Here is a 26419-nt window from a genome sequence, read left to right as displayed (position 1 = left end):
TCATACTGGGATCGTTAGGCATGCTAATTAACCTAAGCACTTCTTTGGGGCGGACGAGGAAACTGAAATACCTGCAGAAAACTCATGAAGACATGGCAAGAACTTGCCAACTCCACAAACAGTGGCCCCGGCTGGGAATCTATTTTCTCATCAACATTACAACTAAACAGCATTGAACAAAATTGAGACCTGCTGTAATGATACAAATTAGAACATGGATTGACCTGAAAACGTTTTGCTAAGTTAAAGAAGCAAGACACCAAAGGCCACACACATATTGTGCGATTACATTGATATTAAATGTTCAGAATAGACAAATCCATAGAGACAGAAGGCAGATTAGCGGTTGCCAAGGGATGGAAGGTGGGGGATAGGTTGGGGGAAAATGGGGAGAGACTGCTAATTGGTGCTTTGTTTCTGATTTGGGTGATAAAAATGCTCTGGAATTAAACAGTGGACACAACATTGTGAATATACTGACAAACATTGAGTTACATACTTTATTATTTTTATTATAATTAAAATGATGAATTTTATGTTATATTAATTTTATGTCAGTGAATATTTAAATATTTTCATGAAAACCACAATAGAAAAAAATTAAGCATAATATTTCACTAGCTACATTTTTGAAGATATAACAAAACACAATCATCGTCAGTCTTTTTATTAAGATAAATCCAGTAAAATTTGTGCATTCACATATAATCAAAACTGCCCTTCTGAAATAAACATATGTATTTATTTTAAAAATGCAAATACAATTTCATTTTTCCCAAGCTAATAATAAAGTTATATTTGGGAAAGATAAGTTTAACTCTTAGCATTACATGAAAATAGTTCACCTTCTTTATAAAAGCATCCTAGAGAACAAGAACGTTCGATGCAACTCTTTTTTTGGGATCCCTCACTTTATGAAATTATCACATATATAAAAGAGTAAAATTAAAATTCAAAGATTTGACACATAACTTACACAACACGAAATTCACTCGCAAAGTTGAAAGCATATTTTTTCTATATATTCCACTACTATAATCACAAAATTTATAGATAAATGTTCCATGTTAGAAACTTTATGGCTAAAAATCAATATGAAGATGTTCTGAAATTAAATCAATGCTAAAGAAAGACTGTGTTTATAAAATTTTTGATAAAAATATTTATCTCTATTAACTTTACAACATGAAGGTACATGTTACCAAATTATGAAACTATATAGGGCAGTTTTAAACAATACTCTGTGGCTCCTCTATTTTTCCATCTTCTTCTTTGATCTCCTCTTTCTCTTTTCCTTCTTCTTCTTCTTTTTCATCTTCTTTCTCTTTTCCAGCTTCTTCCTCATTTCCACCTTCATCTTCTTTTCCATCTTCTCTCTCTTTTTCATCTTCTTTGACTTTTACATCTTTCTCCTCCTTTTTATCTCCCTTCTCTTTTCCATCTTCATTCGTTTTTCCATCTCCTGTTTCTTTTCTATCTTCTTCCTCTTTTTCACCTTCTCCTTTCTCTTTTCCATCTTCTCCATTTCCTTTTCCGTCTTCACCTTTTTTTCCATCTTCTTTCTCTTTTGCATCTTCCTCTTTTCCATCTTTTCCTTTCTCATTTCCATTTTTATCCTCTTTTCCATCTTCTTTCCCTTTTTCATCCTTGTCTTCTTTTTCAGCTTCCCCTTTCTCTTCTTTGTTTTTATCTTCTTCATCTTCTTTCTGATCTTCTTTTTCATTTTTTACTTCTGCTGCCACTGCTTCTTTCTTTTCTCCTCCCTTTTCTGTGGCATCTTCAATATTTTCTTCTTTTACTTCCACAATTTCTTTTTCAGAAGCTGGTGCCTGTATGCATGGTGGAAAAAAAAAAAAAAAAAAAAAAAAAACAAGATTCTGTTAGTAAATTTAGACCCATTTCCCCTAAATATTTACACTGGATTACATCTATTTCACAAAAAGACTAATACTTCTTTTAAAGAAAGTAATTTTCCTGTGAAAGAAGCCTGCTAAATATCACATTATGAGAAAACATTCTAAGAAATGCGATTGACTAAAATATGTCCACAGAAATATCTACAAATAGATATTTGAAACAATAAATACAGAAACACTTATAAATAATTTCCATTTCAAATATGAAGCACAAAGTAAATACTTAAAGGATGACTTGTATTTATTCTATATCAGCAATTCTTAATGAGGACTATGCATGTAAACAAAATATAGTCCTTGGAAAAATAACATATTTTGTTTCTATAATAATGATATTTTTTTATGTAAAAATTTCTTGAAAAGTACTATACCATATATTATAAGATAACTTACAAAAGATTTTCCATATTTGCATATGTTTAGTTTATAGATTTGGTGACTACATCCCGTTTTCAGTGTTTTATTACAATACCTAAAAATGCTGTATGCATTAAATATGCAAAATAAGGTTAAAAACATTTATATAATGATTTGCTTTGCCATCTACAAAGGAAATAAAAGAATCATAAATTCTGGAAAAGGGATTTACAAATAGCCTCTGTGCTGATAAAATGAATAAAGATTGGCCTGTATTTAATGAGAAGGTGGTTATGTTAGTACTAAGTCATAATCATTGGCATTGTTCTAGTAGCAGCAATGCTAAGCTACTGCTCGCACTACTGGTCCCTCTAAATTCTCATATTTTAAGTTAATTTTATTTTCCCCTTAGATACCATTATACTATTGAACCACAGCTCACTTAATTTTTTCCAACTTGTAAACTAAAAGGCAAATAGGATTTCTTTCAGTTGTACCCATTGTTAAACTTTCAAATAGATAAAACTGTTAACATTAGAAGATACCTCTGTAATTTTGGCTTCTCCATTTTTAGCATTTTCATTGTAGTCTTCTTCAAGAACTGCTTCTTGCTTGGTTTCAGCAACTGCTTGGGCACTTTTATCTATGTTTTCTTCCATCATATCACTTTCTGTCTTCATTTTCTGCCAAGCAATATAAAACAATAAAAGTAAATGTACAGTTGAACTGCTGTGTTGATTAAATGGTCACAATTATTTTACCAGCTATTGTAATAATTTATGCAAATGTTTTAAAGTATCACATATAAACCTGATATCAATAAAATGATCATATAATACCTTCATTGTAAGTTTCATTGTAAGCCTAAAACAGCATTAAAAATGCACAATGTTCCCTTGATACAAATAAAATAAATTTTCTTTTAAGTTGAGTGATATAGATGAGAGGCAACCAGTTAGAATGCTGACTAGTTGCTGCCAAGGACAAACTGCTGGCATCAAGTTAGACTGATCAATTAATTCCTTCTGACCAGAGAGGGCCAGTTAATTTTTGTCAAGTCTAATGAATAAGGAACAGGGTTCACGCCTGTAATCCCAGCACTTTGGGAGGCAGTAGTGAGGATCACAAGGTCAGAATCGAGACCACAGTGAAACCCGTCTCTACTAAAAATACAAAAAAATTGGCAGGTGGCGCCTGTAGTCCCAGCTACTCCAGGAGGCTGAGGCAGGAGAATGGCGTGAACCCAAGAGGCGGAGCTTGCAGTGAGCGAGGTCAGCTCACTACACTCCAACCTGGGCGACAGCGTGAGACTCCGTCTCAAAAAATAAGGAACAGGGTTTTGTTGATTGTTAAGCCTCCATTGGTAATAATGAAGAGAAATGCTGTTAGTGAGAACATCAATTTAGATAGAGTTTTAAAAGACCTTACGGTGATGTAAGTGTTTCAATCTTTGTATCTACAACTTTGGAATGCCCTGATTCACGACGACTTTATCAAGAAAATTTTTTGCCTACCCGTGTATGTAATAGAAAGATCACTGGATTGAGGGGCCAGAACACCTGTGTTTGAATTCTAGATCTGCCACTTACGTGATGTGATCTTGAGCAAAGGCATAAGTATCTTTGAGGCTGTTATTTTCAAATATACAAAGAGACTAATACCACTCACCTCACAGGGATGTTATAAGGAGAAAATGACAAAACACATGGAAAAAAGCTTTAGAAACTGTAACTTATAATATAGATATAAGTTATTACTCTTTTAACCCATGAGAAACAGCCAAGGAGGGTAAAGTGTATGGTTACATAGTATATGTTTTAGTCTAGCCCTTTTCTTTTCTTTTTTTCTTTTCTTTTCTTTTTTTCCTCCCCTCCCCTCCCCTCCCTTCCCCTCCCGTTCCTTTCCTTTCCTTTCCTTTTCTTTTCTTTCTTTTCTTCTTTTGTCTTTTTTTTGAGACAGGGACTCCCTCTGTCGCCCAGGCTGGAGTGAGGCAATCACTGCTCAATGCATCCTCCTCCTCCCAGGCTCAAGCAATCCTCCCACAACAGCCTCCCAAGCTGCTGGGACTACAGGCATGCCCGGCTAACTTTTGTATTTTCTGTGGTGATGGTGATTCACTATGTTGCCCAGGCTGGTCTCAAACTCCTGTGTTCAAGCAATCTGCCTACCTCGACCTTCCAAAATACTCAGATTACAGGCGTAAGCCACCACGTCTGGACTTACTTTTCTTTTTAAAAGAAAACGCTGTATTTACTGTTTTAAAAACTTAAAAGTTGAATATTTAACCTGACATAATAGTGGACTTGAAAAGTAAAATGCAGAAAAAACACTTTCTTTTGTCACCATTAAATATATCAATTATTACTAAAACTTCAATTGCCCTAAGTTTAGCAATATTTTTTAACAAAGGATTTCATTTATGAGCATGATGACAGTTTATACTTTCTTCAACTACAAAGTGATAGGATTAGATGCTCTCTAATGTTTCTCATAGCTTTAACCTTTTATGATTTCAGGAATTCAACCAATATTCTTATGTATTAAGCAATTAACAGTAAACTAAATATTGAGATTGTATCTATTTCTACATGCCTTTAGCCACAATGCCAGAGTATATAAGTCTATACAAAATCAATTGTGTCCATTTGAAATTAACATATGCAAATACGTCTCACATATATATTATGTAAATAATTATATATAATCTTATATATACTTTGCCAACTGTAAAATATTATCAAATGTTAGTTACTACTTTTATTACAAAGCACAACTTTGGGGTTACTACTGTTTTCACCTTTTGTTTTCCCAGGGAAACAGTATTGTCACTATATGATAGCAAAGGCATGTACATTTAATGGGCCTATCCAACTGAAATTGTTTTGTCTCTACCCAATGAAAATGTCAAAACACTGTGGACAATCACAAAACAGGAGCAAATATTCCCCACCCAAGGGGTGTACATGTATCATATGAAAGAATATAATATATTACTAACAGAACAAAATATAAGCAAAGTAAAATGATCAGCTGTATGCCATTTCAAAAATTATTTTTTTTTAAAAAAGCAAATTTATTTCAATATTCTAAGTTGAATATTTACCCTTGAACTTGATGTTCTTTTGGGCGTTACCTCTGGTGTAAAGGGCACAAGCATCTGCATCAAGTTGTGGGAAAAGAACAGGAAAAAAATCACATTTGAAGAAAGAATGTTAAAAATGAAATCCAACCTCTGAATTAAAATAAATGAGCATTAGAAAAAAAAAAAAAACATTTCCTTGGTGTGAAAATTTTTCTTAAAACTTCAAAAATAAATCGTGTATTGAATTTTTTAGGATTCCCTAAATTTTAAAATGACATTTCATAATACATGGGCTGCTTTTTGAAAAGATTACTTACAGCAGACAATCTGGCAGATCTTCTCTTTGGCTATAAGTTAAAAACAAAAGTCTGTTAAGTGAATTATGGATACAAAAAGCTAGAATTACTTTTATTGAGGTCAAAATATTTGGTGTAACAATACATAAATATTGTCATTAAAGAAGCAATTGTGAATTTGGTTAGAAAATACAAGAGAAATACAAGTTTTGATTTTTCCTTCCTCTGAACACTTTATATACTAAAGAAAAAGTCCTAAATTAAGCTTAAGTGGCTAGGCTAAATTAACACAGTAGCTAGTAACAAGGAGCACATTTAGAAATGAAAATATAGCCTTTTCTTGCCAAATGACAAAGCAATTATTTTGCTTAAAAGGAAGAAGTTCTCTCTACATCTGAACAAGCACAATAAGGTCTTAAATTCCAAGAAGCTTGCAGTTTTTAATACTTACTATATATATATATTTTTTCACACTCAGTATATTTTTATTGTGCATTAATTAGATTAAAATTAATAATATGCATTGACCAAAACATTAATAAGGCCATAAAGGTAAACTGAGAGGTTTCTTTAATATAATTGTTGCACAACAATGATTCTCGCTTTGTAGGACATATAGAAGATGGCATACTCTAAGAGTTAGAACAATATACATTGAATACAATAACAAAGACTATATAGTACCTTAAGAAATGTTTCACATATGTGAACATTTAGAGCCTCAACTTTCTAAAATAAGCAACATGTAAGCCTGTAAAGTACACACACCAAAATGATAGTCTAACTCACAAAACACCCAAATAAAATATTAGCACATCCCTATGGTCAAGAATATTTCCTTAACATCATTTCTATTTAAAAAAAGTGCAAAAGCCTTTTCTTTTATTTTGAATGGCAATGTAAAAAAGTCCTCTCTTCTGAAATTCAGATATATATTTTTGAGAGAGCTCACTGGCATACCATATTGGTACTCATATTGTACAAATATACCAACCAGCATCTATTTTTTAGCTGCTTATGTGTGTCAAGTTTATAAAACGAGTGGTTTTTCCTAATAGATGCTAAGACTAAAGAAACTCACCTCCTGCCTCATATCACCTTGACCTGCAGCCTACACAGAGGAGAAAACCACACAGAAATAAGGTCATTGATATAAACACATAAATCAGAAAACACTGCCTGCGGATTACAAATTTCAATATAATTGCTTATTACTTTCTCCTGGGTTCCTGCTCAAGTAGACACGTGTTGTTTCTTAGGAACCACGCTACATACTGCTGTTTTACTAATGTGCGCCAAGATGCAACTGCATGCACAAGACATACTTTAACACAATTGATAGTTAATTTCATCCTTTTGTGTAAATTGCATCTCCTGAAAGTAAACCTTTGTAATTTTGAAATCCACCTGCTTTAGATAATGTAAAAGCCAAAAATGTGGGGGTGGGTCAAATGAAGGCGGAGCTTCATGCAATTTCCCTTTCTTGCCTTATGTTTGCCATGCAATTGTACCTATCTTAACCTCTCCACTGACTCTGGACTATTCTTTCCAAGTTTTGCATGCAAGAATTACAGCCCCCACAGTGTTTTGTGGCGTAGACCTCTTTGCTACAAAGTCAATGCTTTATTCTAAGACACTGGCCGCCGATTTTAAAACTTCCCGCCACTACCTGCTTTAAGGTTGCTGTCAGCTCTGCAAAACAGAAAGACCTACTGCACAAGTATAGAAAAGCACAGTGGCGGGAATCTCAGGACGGGGGGGATGGTGATTAGAAACAGTTGCTTTCCATATCTGAGCAGCCCTTTAGCCTGAGAATTATCAAGCTATTGCACGATTCATACAATCACAGAGCACGGGGGAATTTCAGTATTATTTCTATGTTTTAGGAATAAGGAAGGTGGACTTGTTTATAGGAATAATCCAGAAACAATCATAATGTCTTAAGTTAGCACAGTGTTTTACGGTTTTACCAAGCAATGAAACAGCGTTCGATTTCACTTCTAGGGGACTAAGAAAAAAACAAAACAACCACCAAAAAAAAAACGCCGAGCGTGAACTTGTTTCCTGTCTGAAAGGAGCCAGGAATTGTGAAGTGAGGGTTTGCAGAAGACCTGTGGAGCTCGAAAGGCTCAGATCAATTCTGCATTACTAAAGTCAACAAATTCATGCTACCCCAACATCGGCAAGTTTATCCGACGCTGTTTCCTTATAATCTTCCCATCTTTAGCTAAAGAGCTAGGGAAGGTCCAGCTTTCTCACCCCTAAAGTTTTTAATTACAGCGGTGAATCTCTTTTCTCTAGGACAGTTTGAAGTCTGCGCCGCCTAATGGCACAGGATTACCATTGCATAGCCATCTGGCCTGACAAGAAGTGGAGGAGGAGGGAAGAAAAAAAAAAAAAGAAAAAAGAAAACGGGAAGAACAAAGGCAAATACAGGAGAAAGCCATGGCTTTCGTTCCCCAGACGGGACGGTTCCCCAAGAAAAGCCGGTGGCAGAGGAGGATACTGAAGTGTGGTTGGGAGAAGTATTCTCCAATAGGGTAAGCGGAGGAAGGGGGTTGGGGTAGGAAGCGACAGCACAGCGCTATGGCTGTTTGTAATTCAGCATGGAGACACCTTTCAAGAGATTCTCCCCTTAAACAAAACACTCCAAAAGTGAACTACCAGTTGCATGCAACACCATCCTAAACCTTACACCGACTGCTCTTTGCCCTTCTCCCCCTTTCCGTTTCATTACATCACAAAATGGAAGAAGCCAAAAAGCTTTAAAAAAAAAAAAAAAAAAACCCAAACAAACAAATAAATAAATTCTTCCTATTAGGAAATAGGTAACTCAGCAGCTAATTCCCCGTCTGTCTTTCCATCTCACTTACCTTTCTTTTGGGCATTGTTGTAGCTCTCTATAGGAGATCTTAGTCAGCAGAAAAAAAGCCGAAGGCAGTCACTGCCTGACTGCTCCAAGAGCAAATGAGTTTTCAATGAACTAATTGCAGCACGACCTGTACTCTCCTCTAAAAAAAAAAAAAAAAAAAAAAAAATCCTCGTTATTGGCAACATTAAACACGCCAAGACGCAACCAAACTACGTGAATGGTTAACCGGAGTGGGAGCCACATTGGAGTGACAGGTTCTCAGGCCAATAAAGAGAGGCAGCCGGCTTTGAGGGGTGTGGCCCGCGAACTTGCCCGAAGCCCTCGTTCCCTGTCGGCTCCAACCGCTGGTGTAGTGGAGGAGCACGCGAACTTAGCAAGGGCTAAGCGATCAGGAATAAGAACGGCAGGAAAGCCAGAGCTGTCTTGATCAGTTTTTTTTTTTCTTTTATGTTATAATGACAGACGAAAGCCACAACAGTTGCTTTCTTCACAATCTCCAAACCCGCCACCCTTCCCTATTCCTAGCGGGGAAAGTGCTTTTAAGACCAGTTGAGTCTGGGCTCCGGTCTTTCCCTGCCACCTTGGGCGGGATGGTGTTGAACCGACAGGAACATTCATTCAGAAAGTGCAAAAGAGTGGAGATGTTTCTCTGGTGTGGGAACATCACCCCAAAGCAGAACTGTGGTGCTGGCAAGGAGAGGGTGCCAAAATGGCGTGTTTTCCGCAGGTGGAGAGTAGCGACAAAACTGGGAGCTATACCGTTATCCCACTTGGAGAGGGTATACGAAGAATTCAGTGGGACTCCGAGGGAAATGTGTAATAGCAGAGGTCTATCCAAAGGAAAAGCCCTGAGAATAGATTTTTAATCTGAAGGTTGCATTTAGTGAAAGGAGTCAAGAAGGTGCTATCCACGAAAGTATTTAGGACTCAGAACCTAGACTAGCATAAGGCGATTGAGGTACTCACCTCAGGCACAAAATTTAAGCTTGTGACAAAAACCCAGGAGACTAGGATGAGGCGAGTGAGGTGAGTCACGCAAGTGTAGGGTAGGATCCTGTCTTTATTTAAATTTTTGAAAAAACTTAAAATCATGGACTTTTTTTGCAAGAATTTTGATATTTAAAAAGATTGTCTAAAAATACTAAGTATCTTCATTACTGAGTTTCTAGGCGGTCCTTTAAAATGTTTGCCAAAGGAGAATGTCTCCACAGCGTCACTCTAATCCCAGCCATATTTAAGTGACTTTCGACTGTAAGAGAGGCTTATAGGTGCCTTTCAGTGTCAGTTTCTGAGACCTAAAGGTTTCAGGGTTGAGGTGGAGATTGATGAATAAATTACTTTGGAATAAATATGATTAAAATAGAGGATCTAATTCCCCACCGCCCTTTCTCAGAGGCGCCTTGATGTGGTTGTGTATAAAAGTGCTCCCAAACAACAACCCAAATCCTTATCCTGGAGGGTTAATCAAAAAAGAAAGTTAACCTTTTGAACAGTTACTTTAGGAAGAATTCATTTGTGTTCATGTAGGTTAAAAAATTTGGAATAATTAGTTTAAGAGATAAACACTATATCTGCTACAGAGTGCCAAACCATCCCTTCAAGCAAAAATACAGCCTCACAGAATAACCCATTATAATTATATTTACTATTGTTTTATTATATTATTTTTATTTTGTTATATTTTATTATTATTATTATTATTATTATTATTATTGCCCATTCTTCCCCAGCACTGATAGTGTGGAATTAAATAGATCAGGTAGAATAAGCCTGCGTGACTGCTGCTCAGTTTCCTTCCCCCAACTTCATACTGCATTCTAATTCAAGCAAGTAAATCAGAAAGACATTTAAATTGCTTCCTTGGTCCATAGTTATTGGGATAATCCCTAGATGTTCCTGATGTCACATTTTGCCCTTATGGTAAAAGTATTCCTGGGTGAACCTAGATATGCTTCAATCATTTTATTCTCCAGCAGTTAGAAGATAAGCATAAAAATTGATTTTAATATAAGGATTGCCTCATAAGGATAAGGAGAAAAATGAAGGGAATGAAAATTTGTCAGCCGTGGAATGCATCCATTCAACAAATTCTTATTTAGCATTATTTTGTGAGTCGGATTTTGTTTTTGTAGACTAGCTTATGAAAATGCGAAACCCTGTAGCACGCAAAGTTGCATTACACAGCTTCTGTCTTTAAGGAATTTTATAATTTTGTAGGATTGAGCAAACAGATGCATACCTATTTACAAATCAAAGCTGATTGTATTATCTGAATGGTGCAATCTAAATTCAATAATAAAACAGGAGGGAAGGATCTTTTAGGACTAAGGTAATTTGGCAAAGGGTTTGATTGAGGAAGTGGAATTTGGTTTGCCTGTGAACAGTTCGGTAGACTGTTACATTATAGCAAATGCAGAGGCAGGAAAAGTTTGTACTTGTTCAGGGAACATAGTGCCTAGTCCAAGTGGGTTGAAACAAATTATCTTGAGGAGCCTTGGAAGGTAAAGCTTAGAAATTTGAAGAAAAGCAAAATGTGCAGATCAGTGAGCTCTAAAACTCCTCTTAAATTTGTCAGCAATTTTCTTTTTTGGCTGGGTTTTCCTTCTTGAAGGCTAACGTGTTGCAACTGTGATTTATATCTTATTAAACTGAAAAAATAGTCATGCATGCAAAAGAACATCTTCTAAGTGTGAAACATCCTTCTGTTTCTTGACCCCAATCCCCCATCTCCTCATGTTCTTCCTTCTAACCATTAACCAGAGCGGTCCTTTACATTAGCAAACCTGTTCAGGCGCTTTGCCTTTGCAGTATTATTACCTCTGACTTCAGCCCCATATATCTTCACCTATCAAATGTTTACCAAACTGTTTAGACCCAATCCAAATATCACCTCTTTGACAAAAGACTTCTTCACATTTTAGCCCTAAGAAATTCTTCCCTCCTTTTATAGTATACAGTTTAGATTGTACCACTCATATGACACAAGCAAGCTTGATTTTTCCTTTTTTTCCCAACCACTCCATCAAACTTCTTCAAATTGGGTCAAACTTGTATATACTTATTTCCTTTTGCCCAAATATTTACTCAGCATATCACACTCTACATACGTTCTGTAGAATTTACTACTTTTACAATATATTTTTCTAAAATTGATAAATTATTGCAGAGTAAAAAGGTTATTTTTGTGTACTTGTCAAAGTGAGATTTTTTACTGGACTATTCTTTTCTAAAATTACGTTGGCTTGTTTCTCTTTTTATTAATGACTAGGAAAATTGATTGCCAGAATTCCCTTATTTTACCTGGCTATTAAGCATGCCTACTACCGCTCCCAAAATTTACAGGAACTGTAACATGTCCATTTAGTAACCAGTTGAAAATGACACAGGAAGATATGAAAATCTACAGATTAAAGACATTAACATTAAAATATTTTGAGGCAGAGAATCCAAAAGAAAATATTATGTATTTATGAGAAAAGAAATGCTAGACAGCCAAGATAAAACAGGTCTTCAAATGTTCTGTATATTCATAGTTTAAAATTATATATATATGATTAATTAAAAGCATTCTAGATACACTACTTTGCATGCAAAGGGGTATCAAAAATACTGATTGACTAGTAAGAAAAATTTTATTTTCTCTGTTAAAATATCTCTAATTTTGATCTCATGCAACACCATTATTATTCCGTTGTATTTTAATAAAATAAAAAATTGGAAAACTATTTACTATTGTCAGCAAATAATGCAAGACTTCTAGCATATTATTAAAACACAGTGTTTTAGATATTTTTTGTTGGTATTTTCAGAGGGTAAAATAAATACAAGTCTACAGTGAGCCAAATACATCAATGCACTTATTTCTGAGCCTTGTTTAAGATTGATATGAGAAATTTATTTGGATTGATGATGCCACTTAGCTGAGATTGACTCTGGAAAAACTATAATTCTGGTGACCCAAATCTTCCTATGCCCTATGTTTATTTGCAGCAGACCCAGGACTAATAAAATACTGAATTAAAGAATGGCCATTGATATGATAGCTAGATTATTTTTCCAGTGGTAAAAATAAATTGAGCGGCTTTCTAGGGGTAGAAGGCATATAATGCATTTTATGTTTCTATTTGTAAAATTTCTACCAACTTTTAAAGTAACAATTTAAAAGAATGCTATTTTTAGGCTTTCAGACATTCAAGTTTAGAGGATACTGATAGAGATTTTCTAGTTTCAATACCCTTGGAATAAGCACAAGTCCAGAGAGCTTAAATGACTTGCCAAAGATCATCTATTAAAATTTAAGCAGTTGGCCTGGTGCAGTGGCTCACCCTGTAATCCCAGCTCTTTGGGACGCCGAGGCGGGAGGATCACCTGAGGTCAGGAGTTCGAGGTCAACATGGCCAACAGGGTGAAACCCCATCTCTACCAAAAATACAAAAATTAGCCGGGCGTGGTGGTGGATGCCTGTAATCCCAGCTACTTGGGAGACTGAGGCAGAAGAATCACTTGAACCAGGGAGACAGAGGTTGCAATGAGCCGAAACCGTGCCATTGCACTCCAGCCTGGGTGACAGAGCGAGACTGAGTCTCAAAAAAATAATAATAATAAATAAATAAATAAATAAAAATAAATAATCAGGCAGTTTTTTTCACTTCTTTACTATAAATTTTATCTATGGTTGTGATATCATCAATTATACAATTTATACAGAAATGTTAATGATTAAATGATACATTTGGTAAACACGAGTTCTGTTCCATCTCAATGACCTTAAAACTCAAGAAGAAACTCTGACTGTCAACCTACTTCGGATGTATCTTTTTACTGATTCATTGGATCCTCACTCATCTGTGATCTTAAACTTGTATTCTCTAGTCAGTTTTCTATACCTCAACAAGTAGAAAATTCAGAAGAGAGAAACTACTTTTTACCTTATTCCTTTATTTGTTTTTTGGTCTAAGGTAAGTCTAGTGAATGTGAGTTTTTAATCTTGAACATCCAAATGCTTGCCCATGTTTTCTTCTTTCCCTTGCCAGAAGAGAGGTTTTCAGATAAAATTGCAGATAAGATTCATTATCGGTTAAAAGTTATTTGAAGATTTCTAACATCCAGTAGGTGTCATCATTTACTTGAAAAGAATTTCAAATTTTCTTACTTTATAAGATTTCTTCTTCCCTTAAATTTATTTATAATACATACTTATTGTTTAAAATTAAAAGATTAATTGTATATATTAAGATGTACAACATGATGTTTTGATATACATATAATGAAATGATTACTACAGTCAAGCAAGTCAACACATTCAACAACCAAAAAATTATTGTTTTGTGGTAAGAGCACCTAATATCTACTCTCTTAGAAAATTTCTAGGGTATTTACTAAATCCTATCTATTGAACTTAATTTATACTTTTGGTACTATGTTTTTGCGTGAAATATGAGACATTTAAAATCTTAATATGTTTGGAATATTTAACCTTCATCCTCATCTTATAGAAGCACAGATATTAATTCATAGCTTATAAAATATGAAAACATAGATTGTGACACTTCTGAAGTTGTGCGGCTATTGTGGCACATTGAAAAAATGACATCTTTAGTTTAAAGCAATTATATTTTCACTTTATTTAAATTGGCCTTAATGCTCAGGCTTTTTCTCCTTAGAAAGTTCATGAATGCTGTTTATTCTTATAAAAAGAAATGAAATAAGAATTCAAGAATTGATAAATGCCCCATGCTGCCTATATGAGAAAAGAGCCTATTTTCAAGAATAGATCAGTTTTCGGTGTAGTCCAACTGTTCACTAGTGAGGGTTGATTAGAAATAACCACCCTTCATGAGAGAATAGTGGCGACCTGTCAAATAGGTTGTGTGTTAGAAACCAACGTCTTTATTAAGAAAAATATTCAATTTAGTAAACTGATGTCATTTTAACCAAAAGCTAAAGTTACATGTGATTTTTTAGATGCCTGTAGCAATTGATTTTCTTCAGTTTGTGTTATGCTAGGATTTGTTTTTCCTTTTCCTGTTTTGGGCTTTCTCCATTCACTTAGAGCCTTACTTATCAGATCATTTTATAACAAGCTTCATATAACCTACGAATTGTTTTATTTTGTTGTAAATTATTTGAAACACATGGGCCATCAATTGGAGCTTGCTTTAATTTAGACACATTTAAGGTGAGATAAAACGATGTTAAAACTAGTTGTCTTTAATCCTCAAAGTGTAGAGATGAACACTCTGATGAAGTAGTAGAGCTCAAGTAGATTTTATTGTATGGGGAATTGGCAATCTATGCTATTACTAACATTAACTGTATAGTCCTTTAAGAGGATAAACGGACAAATGGCTGTTCAACAAAGGTATTAAATTTTAAAATGCTCTAGAATGCACAGCAAAGGTAGCGTAGAGGAAGGAAGAAAGAAGGGGAGATTCACTAAGGAGGAATCATTAAAAATTATGTCTTAAGAGTCATATTCAGAGACATTTTTATATATATGTGTGTGTGTGTGTGTGCACTCTTACCTTCTAAGGACATGGTGACATTCTATTATTTACTTGTTTTTCAAAGACTCATTCTTTTTTGTTTGTTTATTTCTATCCTTTTAAAATTCAGTCTATGCTCACTTCCTTTGTTAAACAATAGCTGACATGCTTCAATCATTTACCACCTACTCAAAACCTTAAAAAAATTATATTTTATATTGAAATGAGTAATCATTCAAGCAAATGGACATGCTCAATTCTCACAAATTTTAATGACAATAGTATAATCCACATTTACATATTTTCATTATTTCCAATAAACTAAGCATATCTTTGGAACTCCTTCCCTTGGTTTCAGGGTTAAATTGTCTAAGTGGAAATAAGATAATATTTTTAAAAATATGCTCTCTAAATAGTTTATTTGTTGGAATATATATTGTTTAGTCTACTTCATATACAGACACATGATCAATTCAGGTTTAAGGGAAAATATAATTACTCCTTCAGTTTCCTATTTGTTTTTATGTTGTAGTTTACTTCTAAATTTATTGTAAGATGGGATACTATTTAGCACTTAATTTCTTCTGAATAAGGCCCACACTGGAGATAAAAAAGGTAATAAAATATATGGTTCATGCTTTTTTGGTTTGTGAGATAGGTTTTGCTCTGAAAAACATTATTATTTGTATAGCTCTTGAAAACAGAAACATTGTTTTGTGAGTTTATGCTAATTTTTGTCTATAAAAGGTAGCATTCTATTATATTTGGTTATCTTAATTTCATCTTTAAAATAACTGTGGTAGGATTAATTTCTTGAATATTAATTTTTGCTTTGTTTACATTTTAAGAGCTTACTCAAGTCTTCGTTTCTTCCAGTCAGCCAATTGCTAATGACTATTTGAGAATTACATTGGCTAGGTTCTTGGAATTTGTGGAACTTGTTTATCAGAGAAGAGACTCCAAAGAGTAGGAGAGAGAAAAAGAGCCATACTGAAGGAACTTTGAACTTTCCAGAAAGCAGAGGAGGTGACATGATGTGTGACGGAAAAGAGTACTTATTTGCACATAGTGTCCCAGACTATAAAGTGGCTGTGGGACGCCAAATCAGAAAATAGGAATAGTGGAAGAGGGTCATCTCTGAGAATGATTGGGAAAGAAGTACTTCAGAGACAGGTGGCAAGAACTGGCACTGGAGAGCAGCACCAATTTACACTCTGACCAACACAGAAGCATGCTTTTTTTAAAATTATTTTATTTATTTATTATTATTATACTTTAAGTTCTAGGGTACATGTGCATAACGTGCAGGTTTGTTACATATGTATACTTGTGCCATGTTGCTGTGCTGCACCCATCAACTCGTCAGCACCCATCAACACATCATTTACATCAGGTATAACTCCCAATGCAATCCCTCCCCCCTCCCCCCTCCCCGTGATAGGCCCCGGTGTGTGATGTCCCCCTTCCCGAGTCCAAGTGATCTCTTCGATTACCTTGAGCAGCATTTAGTATCTGAAAAAGTATTCGTTTTTAAAAATTGAATAGGTTGAAATAGGTTTTTTGATTTGCATATCTTTAATTACGGGTGAAGCTGATCGTCTTTTCATATGTTTGATGACCATTTGTATTTCCTGTCTGTGAATTTTTCGACCATATCCTTTCTTTTTCTACTGGATTTTCTCTTTCATTTTTTCAGCTCTTAATAGTGGTATTTTTTTCTAGAGAGAAGACTTAAGCTTTTATGTAGTCTTATCATTTTCCATTGTTACTTCTGGTTGTGTTTTCCTTTAGAAGAATTTCCCTATTCCAAAGGTATAAACAAATCCATTTACACTTCTCTTTATAAATTATATCATTTCACTTTTTATAGTTAAATATTTGTTCAGTCCTCTGGAATTTATTTTGGTTTCAGGAGTGGTGGATACAGCTTTATTTTTTTTGAAAATATAAGCCAGTATCTCGGCGGCATAGAACTTACCATCTTCAGGTAAGGAAGTTGAGCATAGAGCAGTTAAACAACTCACCTAAAGTTTCTAAGTAAGTTATTAGCAAAGTTGAGACTAGAAATTTGGTCTCCTACTTAAACTTTTGGTCTGTAATTTTTCCAACAAAGTACACTGACTCATTGTCACCTTCTCTACTTAATTAAGTACTTTCCTGGCTTGACAGCATTCTGATTTACTCTAACCCAGTAGAAATTAGATGAAAAAAGCTTTTAAATTTAAACAATTATCTCCTTGCCCCCAGGAAAGTGTGAATTAGAAAATGATTTATTTCCTTGTATAGGGAAGATTTATACCAGGAACTTTGGAGAGAGAGAGAGACCAGGTGTGCTTTAGACTGGTAGTTGGCATAAGTCTGGAAGGTAATGATCATAATGCTATCATGAGAGAGGGTTGGGGTAGGAATGGTAACAAAGTAAGAGGGGAGAACTGGACTTCTTTATATTTTTCCCTTAGGCCAGATCTCACAGAATTACTACTTGTAGATAATTACTAACATATGCTTTAAATTAGTAATAACAGCTTCCACTATGTATAAGGTACTTTGTTAGGCTTTATATGAATTATCTCTGGTCCTAAGTTTACAGATGATAAAGCTAGTAATTGTTGAGTAAGAATTCAAACTCAGAGCAGTTTGATTCCAGAGCCTCTGCTCTCTTAATTAAATTTCAGTTCTTTCAACCTTTATTTTTTTCAGTGATTCTGCTTTTGAATCTTAGTTCAGAAATCCATTATTTATAAGAAAACTCATCATATAAAATTTTGCTAATGCAATTAATCTGATAGAGAATTAATTATGCTTGGTTTCCTGTCTCGTAGTTTTAAATTTTCAGTTCTCCCTGAGATACCCTGCCATCGTGCCTCCAACTGAGAAATAGCTACTAGATCAATGCTTGTAGAACGTAATTATTCTGACCACAGTTGTAATTCATATGCATTAATTCCACAAATATTAATTGAGCACTACAAGGGTCCAACCTCTGTATCAGGCACTAAGGATACAAAGATTTGACTCTACTTCTTGAGAGGCTCACCCTCTAATAAAAATAAGCGTGCTTATAAAAATTACACTGTAATCTGAAATGTGATATAAACGAGGTATGTGAAACATAGTATGGGGACCAGAGGAAGAACCAACTAACACAGTCTGAAAGTTGGGTCAGGAAAGGACTTACTGAGGAGGCAAAGACAAACAAGAGAGATGGATGAGCATTTTAAGTAAAGGAATTAATAATAATATCATAATTTTTACCCATCCTCAAAAAGTAATATTTTTGAGAACACAGATTTTGTGTGCTAAGTATATTTTTCTTAATACACAGGAAAACAAATACGTAACTATTAAAACATTTGCCAGTGTGTCCCCACAAATTTTCTTGTGGACCACCAGTGGTAGTGTATCCACACATTGAGAAGCATTGCTCTATTAGCAATACTGGCATCGTTCCCAGGGCTCAGTGCAGCTGTGTGGGTTTTTTATATAACTGGACATTTGCTGTCCATGTAGGCTATGTCTTTCTTAAGCAGTGGTGAATGGATGACATTTTGTTTTTCTTTCTTGACTACAGAGAAGTGGAACACTGCATTGAGTATAGTTAGGTGAACTCCTGCAAACGAACTGTGTGGGGATTGAAAAGGACTTTATGAGTATCCAGAATGAATAGAAAATATGACCTTGCAGCTTTCATTTTAGGCAAACAAGGGCAGATATGAATCTTCCAGCTGATCTGTGGGATAATTTAGCCTCCTTGCTTAAGATGTTGACTAGAAAAGACTGGTGAACATATGGCATATATACCATCATGTGTATATCACATAATTTCACTAACATATGAAAAATTAAAATTATTTACCTTTAGCCCTTCATGTTAAAAACTCTCAATAAACTAGGTATTGAAGGAACTTACCTCAAAGAATAAGAAACATATATGATAAACCCACAGCCCACATCACACTGAATAGACAAAAGCTGGAATTATTCCCCTTGAAAACTGGCACAAGACAAAGATGCCCCATCTCACCACTCCTATTCAACATAGTATTAGAAGTTCTGGCCAAGGCAATCAGGCAAGAGAAAGAAATAAAGGGCATTGAAATAGGAAGAGAGGAATTGCAGATGACATGAATCTATCTCTCAAAAACCCCATCATCTCAGCCAAAAGCTACTTAAACTGATAAGCAACTTCAGCAAAATCTCAGGATGAAAAATCAATATGCAAAAATCACTAGCATTATTATACACCAACAACAGTCAAGCCAAGACCTGTCATGAATAAACTTTCATTTACAGTTGCCACAAAAATGACAAAATACCTAGGACTACAGCAAACTAGGGAGGTGAAAGATCTTTACAAGGAGAACTACAAACCACTGTTCAGAGAAATCAGCGACGACACAAACAAATAGAAAAACACGCCATGATCATGGAAAGGAAGAATCAATATCGTTAAAATGGCCATACTGTCCAAAGCAATTTGTAGATTCAATGCTATTCCCATTAAATTACAATTCACATTCTTCACAGAACTAGAACAAAACTGTTTTAAAATTCATATGGAACCAAAAAAGACCCAATAGCCAAAGCAATCCTAAGCAAAAAGAACAAAGCTGGAGGCATCATGCTACCCAAATTCAAACTATACTATAGGGCTAAATAACCTAACAGCATGGTACTGGCATAGACCAATGGAATAGAATACAAAACCCAGAAAAAGACCACACACCTAAAAATATCTGATCTTTGACAAACCTGACAAGAACAGTCAATAGGGAAAGGATTCCGTGTTCAATAAACAGTGCTGGGATAACTTCCTAGCGATACTCAGAATACTGAAACTGGACCCTTTCCTTACATCGTACAGAAAAATTAACTCAAGATGGATAAAGACTTAAATGTAATAACCAAGAGTATAAAAACCCTAAAAGACAACATAGGCGATGACATCCTTGAAATAGGAACAGACAAAGATTTTACAACAAAGATACCAAAAGCAATCCCAACAAAAGCTAAAATTGAAAAGTGGGATTTAATTAAACTAAAGAGCTTCTGCACAGCAACAAACAAACAAAAAACTACCCAACTACCAATAGACTGGACAGGCAATCTACAGAATGGGAAAAAAGTTGCAAACTATGCATCTGACAAAGGTCTAATATCCAGCATCTGGAAGGAACTTAAATACATTTAGAAGAAATAAAACACCACCATTAAAAAGTGGGCAAAGGACATGAACGGACAATTCTCAAAAGAAGAAATACACGCGGCCAACAATCATATTTTAAAAAGCTCAACATCACCAATCATTAGAGAAATGCAAATCAAAACCACAATGAGATACCATGTCACACCAGTCAGAATAACAATTATGAAGAAATCAAAAAAATAACAGATGCTGTGAGGTTGTGGAGAAAAATGAATGCTTATACAGTGTTTATGAAAGTATAAATTAGTTCAACCATTGTGGAAGACAGTGTGACAATTCCTCAGGTACCTACTAAAGACATAAGTACCATTCGACCCAGCAATCCTGTTACTGGGTATATACCCAAAGGAATGTAAATCATTCTATTATAAAGACACCTGCAAACATTTGTTCATTGCAGCACTATTCACAATAGCAAAGATATGGAATCAACCTAGATGTTCATCAATCATAGATGAGATAAAGAAAATGTACATATACACCATGGAATACTATGCAACCATAAAAAATAATGAAATAATGTCCTTTGCAAGGACATGGATGGAGCTGGAGGCCAGTATGCTTAGAAAACTAACACGGGAACAGAAAACCAAATACCACATGTTCTCACTTATATGTGGGAGGTAAATGATGAGAATACATGGACACACAGAGGGGAACAACACACACTGGGACTTATCAGAGGTTGGAGGGTGAGAGGAGGGAGAGGATCAGGAAAAATAACTAATGGGTACGAGTCTTAATACCCACAAATAATCTCTTCAACAAACCCCCATAACGCACATTTGCCTATGTAACAAACCTACACCTATACCCCTATACTTAAAATAGAATTATAAAAAGCTATCTTTTAAACTTGATAGTTTCTTTAGGTTTTTGTTAGCAATTACTTCAATGGTTCAATTAAATTTTTAAATATAAAAAGGTTTAGGTTTTTAGTAAATTGAATTTCCATATTTTTATTATAATGAGCATAAAAATACCTGTTTGTTTTCCAGGAGTACAATAAATGAACGAATTTATTGATGATGAAACTACGAGTACATTTAGATTTAGCAAAAAAAAGAGTGACACTAGAAAACAGTGGTTATGAATATTACAAAACGTTTCTAATTTAAACATAGCAGCTGACTAAATACTGAATTTTGGTCTGTTAGAAATCATGCTATGTACTGTATTGTCATTTCTCAATTTTGGTTACAAACATTGATTATAGCCGGTTTAGGATCTTCATTATGAATTTGGACACTATCATTTGATTTCATATTGAACTTGAGTGTTCCAATATGTTTTGGATACAATATTTGGCTTCTTTAATTACATATTTTAAATTTGTGATGAGAGCTTCAGATTTCATTATTAGATTTATTTCTTATTCATTAATAAACTTTATTGAGATATAATTTACATGCCATACACTGAACTCATTTAAAGGGTACAGTTCAGTATATTTTTTGTGTATATCCAGAGTTGTGCAACCATCACCATGATAGATTTTAGAACATTTAAACCATCCACTAAAAAAATCCCTTGCCCATTAGTAGTCACTTCACATTCTCCCCAACTCCCTCCCGCAATGTATCTGCCATTTAACACATCTCTACATTTACGTGGAAATTAAAGGGACACAGAATAGTCAAAGTACCCTTGGAAAATAAAAATAAAGTTGAAGGACTCAGAATTCTCAGTTTCAAAACTCATTACAAAGCATCATTAAGACAGACAGTGGCATAGGGTGAGACTTGTGGATCAATGGAATAGAATTCAGAATCCACAAAGACACAATTACATTTGTGGTCACCTGATTTTCAACAAAAGTTCAAAGGGAATTCCATACAGCAAAAAACAGTCTTTCAAACAAATGACACTGGAAGAATGAAAATCAGCATACAAACAAATGAAATTGAGTGAACTTCTTCACATCATACACACAAAAAAATCAACTCAAAATAGATGATAGACCTAAATGTAAGAGTGAAAACAATAAAACTCTTACAATAAAACATAAGAATAAGTCTACATGACTTTGAATTAACTTATGGTTTCTTAAATATGACACCAAGAGCACACTCAATAAAAGAAAAACAGATAAATTGGATTTCATCGAATTTAAATATTTTGTGCTGCAAGCTGTATCATCAGTAAAGTTAAAAGACAACCCATACAATGTGAAAATATTTACAAGTCATATATACGATAAGGGACTTTTATCCAGAATATATAAAGAACTCTTACAACTCAATAAGAAAAAAACAACCCAATTTATAAATGGGAAAAGGATTTGATATGACTCAGTAATTCCACTCCTAGATTCATAACAAATAGAAATAAAAACTTATATGCATATAAAAACTTATACACAGTTGTTTGTATCAGCATTATTCATTATAGCCAAGTAGAAAGAACCCCAATGTCCATCAATGGATAAATGGGTAAGTAAAAGGTAGTAAATCAGTACAACTGAATATTTGTCAGCAGTAGAAAGGAATAAGATAGTGATACATGCTACCTTAAAAACATTATACTAAGTGAAATAACCCAGTAACAAAGTGACTACAAATGATTTTATTTCATATATGTGAAATATCCAGATCAGGCAAATCAATAGAGACAAAAAATATCTTGGTGGTTGCCTGGGGCTGGCAAGGAGGGAGAATTTGGGGAAATTAAGAGTGACTGCTAATGGATATGGGATTTATTTCTAGAGGGAAAAATATTCTAAAAATAATTGCAGTGTGCTATGTTTTGGATGTGTTTTCTCCCTGCCATAACTCATGTTGAAATTTAATGCCAGTATAACCATGTTGAGAGGTGGGGCCTTTAAGTGGTGATTAGTTTATTAAGATGGATTACTGTCTTTCTCAGGAGACTGGGTTAGTCTTCATGAAACTGAATCAGTTCCTGCAAAAACAGATTGTGTTATAAAACAGATCAGCCTACTTTGTCTCCTCTCTCTTAACACATACCCAATTCCCCTTCCACTTTTCTGCTAAACTATGAAGCAGCACAAGGCTCTCACCAGATTCAGCCACCTGATCTTGAATTTTCCAGCCTCCAGAACTGTGAGCTAAGTAAATTTCTTGTCTTGATAATGTATTCAGTCTCAGGTATTTTGTTATAGCAACAGAAAATAAACTAAGACAGGGCGAATGTTGCATAACCCTGTTATACTAAAAACATTGAATTTTACACTTTATATGAATGAATTATATGGTGCCTGTATGATTTCTTACTAAAGCTGTTAAAAATAAACGTGAGTGTGTGCAATAAATTCCCTTTTTCCTCATCAGTTTGATAAATTATAGTTGATGATTGAAACAAAAAATAGCATTATCTGATGCTAAAGGCAATAGTATTTAAAAAGTGGGAAAGGTAAAGGAACCTTAATGGACATATGTTTTCCCCACTACACTAAAAGTGGTAAAATAGTGAAACCAGGAGACTGTGGTAAGTCACATATGTGTATTGTAATACCCACAGCAACCTCTATGAAAACTATACAAAATATACACTCAAAAACACTACAAATAACTCAAGATGAAATCCTAAAATATGTTTAAGTAATCAACAGGAAGGCACGAAAAGAGAAGTAGAGGAATGAGAGTCAGAGGAAACAAATGGAAAACAAATAATAAAATGGCAGACTTAAGTTCTAACATATCAATAATAACCTTAAATGTAAACAGTCTAAATACTGGAATCAAAAGACAGAGACTGGAAGGAAACAAGCAAACATTACCCAATGATACACTGTTTGCAAGAAACACTTGTCAAATTTAATGACGGGGTAGGTTAAACATAAAAGAACGGAAAAAGACATACCAAGTAAATACTAATTTTAAAAAGGTAGGAGTTAATACGTTAGTATCCAGTCAAGTCAACTTCAGGGCAAATAAATTACTAGAGATAGAGTAATAAATGATAAAATAACGATAAAATGATCAATTCGCCCTGAAGACATAATGATCCTAAATATGCATGGATTAAACAATAGAGCCCCAAAACAAATAAATGAAGCAAATGCAGGAAGCAAAACCTGATAGACCCAAAGGGAGAAAGAGTATGTTCAAGTCCCCAACTATACTTATGGATCTGTGTAGTTGGGGACTTCCATATATTCTTCATAGCAACTGATAGAACTACTAGATAGAAAGTCATCAAAGATATAAAAGAGCTGAACAATACAATAAACCAACAGGATCTAATTGATATATATTTAACACTCCACGTAAAAACAGCAGAATACACATTTTTAAAGCATTCGTTGAACATTCATCAAGATATACCATACCCAGCATCATAAGACATCTCAATACATATAAAAGAATTGAAATGATACAGATATGTTCTCTGACAATAATGAAATCAAATTAGAAATCAATAATAAAACAAAACAAGAAAATATCCATAAAATTCATAATTAAACAAAATATATTTATATAGCCCATCAGTCAAAGAGAAAGTCTCTAGCGAAACTAAACAACAAAATAAACATATCAAAATATAGGAGATGCAGCTAAAGCAGTGCTCAGAGAGAAGTTCATAGAATGAAATGATTACATTAAACAAGAAGCAAATCTCAAATTAATATTCTAATACCTTCAGCAAGCTATAAAAAGAAAAAAGAGAAACACAAAGCATGCAGAAAGATTATGAAATAATACAGAGAAAGGGAGAAATCAATGTAGTTGAAGATAGAAAAACATTGGAGAAAATTGATACAATTAAAAGCTGGTTCTAGTGGCCGGGCGCGGTGGCTCAAGCCTGTAATCCCAGCACTTTGGGAGGCCGAGACGGGTGGATCACGAGGTCAGCAGATCGAGACCATCCTGGCTAACACGGTGAAACCCCGTCTCTACTAAAAAAAAAAATACAAAAAAACTAGCCGGGCGAGGTGGCGGGCGCCTGTAGTCCCAGCTACTTGGGAGGCTGAGGCAGGAGAATGGCGTGAACCCGGGAGGCGGAGCTTGCAGTGAGCTGAGATCCGGCCACTGTACTCCAGCCTGGGCGGCAGAGCGAGACTCCGTCTCAAAAAAAAAAAAAATAAAAAAAATAAAAGCTGGTTCTAAAAATATATATAAGCTTGATAAACTTCTAGGAAGGCTGACAAAAACAAAAACAGATTGCACAAGTAACCAATATGGGGAATGAAACAGGAGATAGCACTACAGATCTTGTAGTTAATGAAAGGGTAATGGAGGAATATGAACAAATAAACTTATAAATTTTAGAAGTTATAAGAAATGGACCAGTTTCCTAAAAATCACACACTCTAAAATCTCAACCATGATGAATAATCCTTGTTACTAAACGCTTAAAACATAATTAAAATAAATTCTACATGATGTCTTCCAAAAATTCAAAGATATAACATTTCCTAATTTTACAAGGCCAGTATTACCCTGCTACCAAAACCAGACAAAGATAGTATAAAATAAGAAAACTGTAGACCAATATCTATCAAGAACTTAGAAGTAGAAATTTTTGATAAAACGTTGGCAAACCTAATCCAACAATGTATAAAAGAAATTAGATACAATGACAAAGTGTGATTTATTCCAGGTATGCAAGACTGGTTGAACATTTGGCTCAATTAAAGTAATCTATCATTTTAAATTTTTAAATTTTTAATTGTGGGTACATAGAAGGTGCATATATTTATCAACAGGTGAAAGAAGAAAAATCGTGTGATCATATTAACATATGCAGAAGGCACATTTGACAAAATTCCATAGATATTGATGATAAAAACTCTCAGCCAGTTAGCAATAGAGAGAAATTACTTCAACTTGATAAAGAACATGTAAAAATCCTATTGTTAACATCATATTAAATAGTGAAAGACTGATGCTTTCCCCCTAAGACTGGGAAAGATGTATGTTCTCACCACTCTTTCTTAACACTGTGCAGGATGTTTTAGTCAGCACAACAAGACAAAAAAAAGAAATAAAAGGTATGCAGTTGGAAGGAAAGGAATAAAATTGTCCCTATTTGCAGATGATATGATTGTTTACATAGAAAATCCAGTGAAGTCTATAAAAAACCTCTAGAACTAATAAGTGTGTTCAGTAAGTTTGGAAGATACAAGATCAACATACAAAAGTTAATTTCACTTCTATGTACTAACTATGACCAAGTGGAAAGTAAAATTAAAAGCACAATACCATTTACAATTGTTACAAATAAAATAAAATAAAATATTTAG

The 26419-nt window shown here is 34.4% G+C and overlaps 1 protein-coding gene across 2 annotated transcripts in view; it reads right to left on the bottom strand.

Annotated features, from left to right (window-relative positions):
- Positions 1 to 651: 651 nt before the first annotated feature.
- HMGN5 (high mobility group nucleosome binding domain 5) overlaps positions 652 to 26419 on the bottom strand; it is an 85997-nt gene continuing 60229 nt past the window's right edge. For both annotated transcript variants that reach the window (XM_017953999.3, XM_017953998.3), the window contains 6 exons: positions 8525 to 8662; positions 6733 to 6762; positions 5673 to 5702; positions 5377 to 5430; positions 2819 to 2956; positions 652 to 1829 (listed from right to left, as the gene is read on the bottom strand). In XM_017953999.3, coding sequence (XP_017809488.2) covers positions 1230 to 1829; positions 2819 to 2956; positions 5377 to 5430; positions 5673 to 5702; positions 6733 to 6762; positions 8525 to 8539 — 867 coding nt within the window. In that variant the 5' untranslated portion in view covers positions 8540 to 8662 and the 3' untranslated portion in view covers positions 652 to 1229. The remainder of the gene's footprint in view (positions 1830 to 2818; positions 2957 to 5376; positions 5431 to 5672; positions 5703 to 6732; positions 6763 to 8524; positions 8663 to 26419) is intronic.

This window comes from Papio anubis, chromosome X, assembly GCF_008728515.1.
Source record: "Papio anubis isolate 15944 chromosome X, Panubis1.0, whole genome shotgun sequence".
NCBI classification, from domain to species: domain Eukaryota; kingdom Metazoa; phylum Chordata; class Mammalia; order Primates; family Cercopithecidae; genus Papio; species Papio anubis.
The sequence above is the reverse complement of the archived record's forward strand: the minus strand, read 5'-3'. Positions and strand labels throughout refer to the sequence as shown.